Here is a 10,903-nt window from a genome sequence, read left to right on the forward strand (position 1 = left end):
GTTATTTGTTCAAAGCAACTTTTTTAAAAGTTATCTTCAGTAAAAACTCTAGGGTAAATATAAGATTGAGGCCTGCATGTTTCAGATAGTGGTCTGGTATTTTCTTATTTCATTTCACCAGAACAGAAAGTGAACTCCTATGCTGTTAATTACTGTACATGTTTTTGACAGGCTTCCACTACCCCAAAAGTTAAACTTACAAAAAGAGCTCACGATGACATTCCATGCAGGTCATGACAACTTGCAAAGACAACAAATGAATACTGACTGACATTAACAGAACCATATGATCATTCTTCAAACATTTTATAAAAGACTGGGAGGGTGTTAGAGAGACTATTTGTTCAAAATAGCAAGAATCAAAATCAGAAAAAGCTACTTCAGGAGTCATAGAGATCATGTACCAGAACATTTGCTACCTGGAGGCATTTATGGCTAATAAACACGGATCTGTGGTTTTCACAGCCCCAACACATGCTAAATAATGTCCAATCTTTGTATTCTTGCATAGTACTAGAAGAGTGATCAATGCGTACTTGCAACAAACTTTCACACTTCAGTTCTGAAATTTACGTATTCCTGTCAGCACTGCAGATAGTAAAAGAAGCTTTCATTCTTCCTGTACACAAACAACTTCTCCCTGTATCAATGAAAATCGGGAAAGAGGCACGCACCTAGCTCCAAATGCACAAGTGATTTTCAGTATCTTACGTGTCCACTTTGGTGTTTTGGTACTTTATTCTACGTACAATTATGACTCTAAACATGTCAATAAGTTAATTTATGACCAAGACCTTCCACAATTCACTGCATGCCAAATGGTAAGTGTAGAAACATAAGCAGATAAGCAACAATTTAGCACAGTTCACTGATAAACTCTTCCCACATACATGAAGGCCAACTCCATGGAGTATATACAGGGTGTTTCAAAGTCTTTGCACAAGTGACTGGTGATGACAGTCACATGATTGAGAATAACTTTTGTTGGAGACAATCTTTGCTGACAATTTGTAGTGATCATAAGCACTGTTTAGTATTTGCCGACCCTAGGACAATGATTACACTTCACTAGATGTGTGCTAACGGGGAGTGTAACTTGCTCTCTATACCAGTAAACAAGAGCACTTTTCAACAATAAAAGCGTATGAATGAGTTTGTCTAAGTGGAAAACAACATTCAGCAACTTCAATTTTGTTCAGTCTACCACCTTTCATGTGCTACACTGTAAACAAATGTTGCCGAGTGTCTACACCCTGTTGCCTCTCAGGAATTTAACCAGTCTTAAATGACACCTACTCACCAGGAAGCATCCTTTGTCGCTAACAAGAGTTGCTCTACAGTGACATGATCTATCATACACAGATGTTTGTCACGAAGATTTTGAAACAGCCTGCATACATATACACATATGTAACAGTCCCTGAATGCTGTGATCAGCACGAGTTTCCGTGATTAATGTAGGGAGTGGCCCTACAAAAGTTGTAAGATACCAGAGTTCACACCTGACATAGCTCTTTTTTTCACTCCTACATGCAGTCTGATGCAACATAATAAGCAAGAAAGTCACCAAGAACAAAATACAGGGTGTGTGCACTTTTGTTTTCTTTTGCAGCATTTCTCTTTTGCCAAGATAAGATTGCTCAACATTTACATTCCATTTTCTCAAAAAATAGTTTTTTCCTTCCAGTTATGCTAGTGGATACTGTGAAGACATATTGCTATATTTGACTTACAGCGGTGAGTCCAAGACCTTAATCGGTGATTTCAGAGTATATTATTACAACTTTCTACCACATTATGAATTAGTTGACAGGCTGTAAAACAAGTAAACTGATGAATCCGTTGCATAAGGAGCTTAGAAATTGAGAAGCCTGATGCCTACTTCATGATCTGCATACTCTGGCTGGAACATTCAGTCAGTGTCATGTTCCACAGATCACAACTGTGACCTCTTCCTATGATGTGGAATTAGTATACTTTACAATAAGAGTGCACTGCCTCAGGACAAAACACAGAAACATTCTGCCCACTTACCTGATCTGAGGTTTCAGAACATACACATGGTTATACTTTACTACGTTAAATAACTCCCACTCTCCAGGTTTTTTTTTTCTTTTTTACATGTATACAATGGCTTAACTATGTCACACGCACTCAAACAGTTTCCACGAAGTAGAAGCTGTCTAGAAGCGTTTTTTTTTTTTCCTCTCTTTCTTTCTTCAGCTGAGTAACTTCATTCCTTTCTGTCCCCCACCCTAAGGCTGAGTAATGGATACTGTAAATAATTTCTCCTCTAAGTATTATGACTGCATTGGCATAGTAGTATATTTTAAAGATGATATTCACATTTTCAAACACTGACATTACTGTTACACTTGATTATAATATTTGCATGATCAGCAAGGAAAACTATTTCTGCTTCTTGGCTGCATTTATATGCAACACAGACTCAATATTGATCCCTGTGGTACACCTGCAGATTATTCCCTAGTCCAAAGATGCTGTTTCATTATGGACATTCCCTGGTATTCTTAATTCTACTCTCTGCATCATTAGAGAAATATGGCAAAAACCATTTACCAACAAATACCTCATACCGTAATATTTAAGCTTCTCTGTAACATATGTAGCTGACCAAGAGTACTATGGAATTAACTGTAAATGAAACAAAAAAGGAATGTAACAGTTGCTGGGCAATATCCCAACATTATGACTGACGCCACAGCCTCAATCACATTCTAATTCAAAAAATACTATTGCAAACTCACGTGTGTATGCACACCTACGTTAATACTTACCACTAAAGAAAAGCCAAGAACATTATGTATTCCTCCTGTGCTTTGTTTCCATTTGTGTAACAGTTTTTATTTAACTTTGGATCCATTACGGACTTTGAGAAAATATTAAGCAATAATGTTTTACTTCATATAAGTGTGCTACTCTGTCCTTGGTGTGCACATTTTGTTTATAATCTATTAACTAAAGAAATGCTAATTCAAATTGGAACACAAGAATTAAACGATGTCCTTATGACTTCCACACACACCAAAATGAAATTTTCAATACCGATTTTCTCATACCCTGTAACTTCTCCAAACTGGTTAATTTTCTCATTGCTGTGGAGGTATCTAATGTGTTTAGAGGATTCAAAACCAAAAATCACATTAACCATTTCAAGGCAATAAATTCTATTACATGGTAAAGAAGCCTAAATTATTGGTTTTGTGGTGAAAATTTCTCAGTTAGGTACCCTCAACATAAAAATAAGAGAAACATATCCTCGGAAGAGATATAAAAGAGTAGAATTCACAAACTTTTGATAATATTAATTAAGGATAGTGTTATGCCCAAGAAAAGTTTCAAGAAAATACTTTTCCAGAAGGTCTTTTGGTAAACGTCATTACTATCATTTTCTTATTGGAAATGAGTTCTGAGTCGACTACAAATCCTTTTTGTTGTTAAGGTGTAGAATGTCACTGACATTTACCAAAGAGTGAAGATATTTGACATTGTGTCTAAGCTCTTCAAATCGCTGTCGAACTGACTACATGCAGAAATTTGCACTGATGTTTGCCACAAAAGAGAACTTAATTACATCAGACAGTTACATTCCAAAAAATAATACAAGCATTAAGTATAATCAAAATGCTAAAAACTGAAAGTAAATTTTGTTTAATGTGTCTCAAAAGGCAGCCCATAACAAAAACACACATACGGCATTACAGTGTTCATAACCATGACAATGAATGTGCTGCTTAGTGAAAACATGAGAAGTCACCCACACACACAAAAAATAGTACAAAAACATATTTAAAACAACAACAGACGGCCATAACAAACTCAACCCACTAATGATATGCTATTCACAAATGACATAGTTGTGAAATTATTGCTTATCCATTTCAATAACTACACAATTCACAACTCTTAACATCTTTAAACAAAATGTTCACAACTGCAGTACCAAAAAGAAATAAATAATTCTAATATGCCAACATAATACTTCTGAATTGACCTCAGCATGAACAAAGTTTGATTTTGAGAAATGCTCTTCACATACTGTTAAATTTGTAGGAAACTGAATGATCACATTTATTAAAAATGATACAAAGATGTATTTTCAGATTGTTTACACAATTATTCAATGAATATTAGTATGTCACCTATATCACACTACCTGCTGAATGCATTAGAACAACTTTCAATCACAACTTTACACAACTGACTCACTATTACTTCCATGGAATTAATGTTTAATAACAGTCAATATTTGTCACTAGCAGTCTTCTTCCTCCACTTCATCAGAAAAAAAAGATCACATCTTTTCTAAGTTGCATATCAAGCTGTCAGTAATAGAAAAACTTTTCCTGAAATAGTCTTTGCAACTCCAATTAAAACTCATCATGAGTGTGCGAGTCCTGCAAAAGAAAAAAAAGAGGAATAATTGTTAGAAATATGCCACCCAACAAGTTGCCTAAGCACTTGTTATCTTAACAGATAGTTACCAAACATTTCACTTTCTCTCTCCCTCCCACTCTTTTCCCTATGATACAGCAGCTGACCAGAAAGAGGGAGATGCACACAAAATTTAGAGGTCTGAAGACTTCATGCCTATATGGACTGGGCTGTGCCAAAGTTAGTAATCAAACAAAACGACACGCAATACCACTTTAATATTTTGGTTTCAATTCCACTTGTACAACAGCAAAAGTGCACTAAAGGTGTTTGCAACTCTTCCACTGCATGCTGCTATTAATAACATCTCTGGTGATGAATTATGCGAAGTGAACTGGACAAATCACTAAACAGGTGTGGATAACCAACCGCATTGCTTGTTCATAACTCCTTTTGCTTTGCCAATTATGTTAGCTGGTTTTTTATTTCACTCACAGCAATGTAAGATGGGCTATTATATCTCCATCAGAAATTGCACTAGGGAAATCAATTAAATATTTGTGACAACCAAGATGATAAATGTCATTGCTGCAAGTGACCATAGAAGCTGTGACACACACACACACACACACACACACACACACACACACACACACACACACAGAGAGAGAGAGAGAGAGAGAGAGAGACATATTCATACTGGCTACCATATACTATCACCAGACTAGCTACAAACAATGACCATGAATTGTCAACAGCAGCACGTAACAGAAGAGCAATGATGAATAAGTGCGCTTTAGCCTGGACAAGATTTAAGCACCTGTTAACTCTTATCTCCCAACAGCTTTCATGGTGCGCAGAGGGGAAGATGGAAGGAGGGGGTCCTCTAACACTTTCACACAGCATACTGTATGAGTGGTTGGATACTTCCAGTAGCAGTCAAACAGCTGAGACACTGAATAGCTTAATTATGTTTTCTATGCGTGCTGAAATTTGTACAGTATATATGCAGAACAGAATTAACTGATTTACACTACAAACACAGCAGCCGGAAAACAACACTAGCAGACAAAAATATGCTTCAATTGCACTACATTCTATCTTCCATGCACACGTTAGTAACCTAAATATGGGAACAGGTATGACAAGGATACACCAAGTGGTCATACAATTATGGAAGACTTAGAAGCAAGAGACCTGCCCAGTTCATCGACACCGCACATCCTACTCCAGTCCTGTCAGGCTTGTCCTATCTCAACAGAGGCAGCACCACCTGTGAAAGCAGCCTGTCATACCAGTTTTGCTGCAAGTTCTGTTATGGCATTTTATTTGGGGATAATCACCAAGCAGTTGACCACCAGAGGAAATGGTGACTCACAAACTGCGGCCAAGAACAGTTTACCATACAGTACCACCACTATACTACTGAGGACAACATACTCCGGTTCAATGGCTGCTTTACAACCAGTGCTACCTAAATCCCTCCCTCCAGAATCAGCTATTCTTAACTACTTAGGTTGGAGTTATACTTGCAACGCACACCCTTCGCACCAGTAATCTTCCAGAGTTCACCCACTGTTTCCACACCCTCCACCCAACAGTTTCCCCTTCCCCTGTCAATAGAAGAAGGGTAAAATAACTGACAAAAAATTACAGAACAGTACTCTTAACATTGATTTGGTGTAGGATTCTTGAATGTGTTCTCAGGTCGAATATAACAAATTTTCTTGGGAGAGAAAAATCTTCTGCCCACAAATCCATATAGACTTACAATACATTGTCCTTAATGTCTCAAGGGTCTCTTCAGGTATGCTCATGGGAAGTATGACATGACCAATAATTCTCTACATACATTAATGATGGATAAGGTGAGCAATCTGCAGCTGTTTGCTGATGTCACTGGTGTGCTGGATAGCGTCGCTGACTATAAGAGGATACAAGGTGACACACTAAGGTTCTAGTCGATGTGATGGCAACTGGCTCTTAATGTAAAAAAGGAAAATGCAAGTTAATGCAGATGAGCAGGAAAAACAACCCTATAATGTCCAAATACAGCATTAATAGTATGATGCTTGACACACAGTCACATCTATTACATACCTAAGTAACACTGCAGAGTGATTAACTGGAACAGCACATCAGGTAACAGGGAAGGCAAATGTTCAATTTCAGTTTATTGGGAGAATTTTAGAAAAGTGTGGTTCATCTGTAAAGGAAATGCATACAGAACACTAGTGCAACACACACTTTACTACTTTGAGTGTTCGGGATCCCAGAACAGGAAGACACCGAAGCACTTCACTTCAAGACAGGCTACTAGATTTAGTATCACTAGTTTCGATCAATGCACTATTATGAAGATGCTTTGTGAACTCACATGGAAATTCCTGGAGGGAAGACATTTATTTTGCAGAAGGCTCTTTAGAAAGTTTAGAGAAACGGCACTAAGTTGGCAGCAGAACAAAACTATTGCCATCATACTTTTGCAGAAGGACCATGAAGATAAGGAGAATTATGACCCATATGGAGTATATGGACAGTAATTCTGCTGTCCCTCCATTTGTAAGGTGAACAGGAAAATAAATGGCTGGTAGTGATACAAGGTACCCTCCACCATGTACCAAACTGTCATTCACAGTATGTATGTAGATACGCAAAAAAACATACAGCTGGCTAGAAGTAAATAACTTCTAAAGAAGGAAAAATAGTCTAATAATCAAATTCAGTTTACAAACTATACAAGGTGAGTCAGGAGGAAAGGTATGTTCTTTGAGGAATGATAGTATTAGTGATTCTGAACAAAAAACTTCATATGGACATATGCCCTATTCCAATTGGTTTCCGAGATAGAACTCATTTGAATATCACTTTTGTATGTTTTTCTTGAGTAACACTAAAACCGCAACCTCCAACGAAAACATGTCCCAGTACAAATACTATGTTTCCTACAAAAAAGGTCCTATTCATTTATTTGCCCTAGAACTAATTAAGTGGGCAAAGAGAGCACGAGAATGTTGAAAAACTCTTTACGTGCATACACTGTAGCTTAGGTAGTTTTTTTACGCCAATTTGAGGTTGTTTCCCCGGCTCGTCTCAACTTGCTCTACACTACTGTTGCACACTGTAAACCTCAAAATCGCCTACAGAAACTACGTAAGCTACAACGCATGTGCGTCAAGCGAGTTTTTCCAACATTCCTGTGCTCTCTTCGCACAATCCATCAGTTCTAGAGAAAATATGAATACGACCTTTTTTGTAGGAAATTTACTATAGTTTAATTTTGTATTACAACACGTTTTTGCTGGAGTGTGCGGTTTTCGAGGTAGTCAAGAAAAACATACAAAAGTGACATTAAATGTGTTCTATCTCTGAAACAATTCTTTCCTTTTTGTTCAGAATCACTAGTACTACCACCCCTCAAAGCATGCACCTTTCCTCCTGACTTGCCCTGTATTAAAAGTCTGTACATTTTACATTTAAATATTATTTTTTCTAACAAATCTAGTATTACCTCTTCACCAGATTCTGGAGGATCACTCGTTTCGTCGTCATCTTCATCCTCATTCTCATCTTCATCCTCGTCCTCTTCTTCATCCTTTTTGGAAGACTTTTCCTCCTCTTCTCTCTTTTTCCTTTCCTCTTCATCCTGTTGCTCTTTCATTTTCTTTTCACCAGCCTGAACAAGAACAGAATTATGTAGGCACAACAGCGTGTACAGTTTTACCTAGAAAATAAATATTTAATCCCACTTACAGATCTGGGCCTCCACAATTCTTCTCCCACTTGTTTAGCATGGTCTGGATCATCAGTAATCAGAATGTTATCAAAAATAGTTCCCGATTTTACTTGCCACAAGTCAAAACCAATAGCACAAACCTCATTCTTCAAATATAGTTCTGGGTCTGGTGAATATTCAGGGTTGTCAATTTCAGGATGAATCCAAGGCCCCTATATAAAATAAGAAAATTAAATTTGTGCCACATAAATTTAAAGACAATTATGAACAAATATATTTAAGCAGCTTGAAATACCTTACACCCACTTTGTAAAACAATGAGCAATGGCTATAACAGAATGAACCTCATGCCCAAGAAATTAAAATCTCATTTATTAGGCATGAATAAAGCTATCATCCCAGCACAGCATTGATAGTTTCATATGAAATCATGGCCCTCACATTTGATTTAGGTGCAAAGTATCTTACCTTGTAATTAGGGTTATCAATTTGCTTAGGTTTCCATTCACCCTTGAAGTCTGGGTTGTCAATCATAGGGGGTTCCCATTCACCATCCATTTCATCATCCCAATCTTCTGGCTTACTGGCATCAGGGTCAGGAATATGCTCTGGCTTGTCCCAATCGTCTGGTTTCTTGTCATCAGGGTCATCAATAGTAGGACGATCATCCCAGTCTGCTGGTTTCTTTGCTTCTGGATCCTTTATCTTCTTAGGCGGCAGAAAGTTCCAGTCTGCTTCTAGTTCTCCAGACTCCGTTTTCTCATTGTCTATTAACACCTTTGGAAGGCAAATCATTTTAGTGATTACTTCCGAAACACTGATATATGGCTGAGGTTAACTAAAATAATTTCAATGCAAAAACATACCTCATATGTGTTGTCAGGCTTAACCACCAAAGTGTATAAATGTGTGTAAACATCATCCTTGCATCTTATTTCCTTGTTGATTAGCAAGTTCTTTCCTTTGTAATTAAAGATTACATGAACTTTCTTAGTGCCAGGACCACAAATGTCAGGACCTATAAAAGGAAGTTTTCATTAATTTTATACTGACAATACTGCCAAATGTGTCTTTTTTTTCCACACAACTGTTACATATTACCTATTCTTCCAATATACTACATATTTGCTGCACAGTAAAATTATTACAACCAGAACTTAGGAAGAGCATCACACAAAACACAATGCACCTTACCTGATGGTCTTCAAGGACTTTTGGATTTTCATAGTGGATAACACTAATAAAACATTTAGCAAGCTCACAGAATGCCCAAATATAAATTTAACATACATTAAATCCTTGATTCTGACAAATAGGACTACACTTTCAAAAACTAAACCCATCTCATTATCCACCTCATTTTAACAGCAAGCAAATCGTCAGGGATAGTAATGTGACCATCAGTACAGCAAGAGAACATGAAATCAGTACTAAAACAATCCTATCCCTGAAGATTCCAATGATTTCTTGTGTGCATGGTCTGGAAGGAACAAATTTAATGGTTCATTGGAAATAAGTTTCCATTGCTTTCATTTTTGCTTTTCTTCCAATAAATTCTGCTCACAGCATTAAAACTTTAGAGTGAAGATTTTAATAACCAGCTCTGCTATTTTCAAATCTGCTTGCACGTGAGCTTCACCAATTATCTACGCAAACTAATCTGCCATGATGGCAGTCACATGGAATAAGATTTGTTGACATTGCGAAAGGTGTTTATCTCCAGCAACGATGTTCCCGCCTCTTGATTAATTCACTAGAACGTGTCATTTAAACCTAATATCTACTTTTCGTGTTTTAATAATGTCCTTATAAATGAAAACTAATACTAAATGCAGTGACGGTCTAAGAGAATAAAATTTAAAATAAAGCTCTTGTACACGAGTTCTTCCTAAAATGGTTACCATATGCAGGATTGGACTTACCAAACATAAGAAGATATGGTGAGTCACCGTGCATGTCCTTCTGGTCCAAACCACAGTCAAAAACTTTAAGGTATCCTCCGCCACAGTCTATATTCTGTTCATGTTTCACTGTAAATTGTATAACCAGCGGCTTTTCTTTACTACTAAATGGCTTGAACTTCGTGGATAGTGCATAGAACCTCGCGTCTTGAGATGTCTGGATACCTGCAAAAAATAAAGAAAATTGTCACATGCAGAATTTAAAAAATTGAAAATTTTAAATAGATTCTTTGCGTAAAATAAGGGTTCCTACCTTTATCTTCTTCAGGGTCATTGAAGAACTTGCCGGCACTACGGACGAACTTGCCGAACTCCTTTCCCGGATGCTCCGAGTACACCCAATTGCTTTCCCACGAATCTGCACATCAGTCATAAAAAATTCTGTATTTTTCTATTACACGGCAAATAAAATATTGTCAGAGGTAAACCATAACTACGAAAAATAACGAGGAAATCATAGAAAATGTAAAGACATGATAGATATGTCATAACGTGACAAGCGGTAAGTTATCCCGTTACTTACCGTCAGCAAACTTCTCTTCATAGTAAACTTCACTATTAACTTCCGAAAACGCTAAAAACGCGAATGCTAAAACTAGAAACCTCATTGCGGAGGATGCTATAACCTACTCGCCACCCCGATGCAAACTTGACAACGTACACAGAAATATACAACCAACACCCGCAATTTCCTTCGCCTCACATACAACGCAGCACCCAGACAGATGGGCCTATGCCATTGGTTAGCTTGCGTGCACCAATCAGAGGGAACCACGCTGAGGAAACAGCGTCAAGGTTTCCGATTATCACA

At 37.3% G+C, this 10,903-nt stretch overlaps 1 protein-coding gene across 1 annotated transcript; it reads right to left on the reverse strand.

Moving 5' to 3' along the window:
- Positions 1–3,656: 3,656 nt before the first annotated feature.
- Positions 3,657–10,817, reverse strand: LOC126260329 (calreticulin). Its single transcript, XM_049957657.1, has 8 exons — positions 10,616–10,817; positions 10,346–10,450; positions 10,054–10,257; positions 8,998–9,149; positions 8,600–8,908; positions 8,149–8,343; positions 7,907–8,071; positions 3,657–4,418 (listed from the first exon to the last, which is right to left on the reverse strand). The coding sequence occupies exons 1-8, from the start codon at positions 10,698–10,700 to the stop codon at positions 4,392–4,394; spliced, it is 1,242 nt and encodes a 413-aa protein (XP_049813614.1). The 5' UTR covers positions 10,701–10,817; the 3' UTR covers positions 3,657–4,391.
- Between the last annotated feature and the right edge of the window lie 86 nt (positions 10,818–10,903).

This window comes from Schistocerca nitens, chromosome 1 (genome assembly GCF_023898315.1).
Source record: "Schistocerca nitens isolate TAMUIC-IGC-003100 chromosome 1, iqSchNite1.1, whole genome shotgun sequence".
Lineage (NCBI taxonomy): Eukaryota > Metazoa > Arthropoda > Insecta > Orthoptera > Acrididae > Schistocerca > Schistocerca nitens.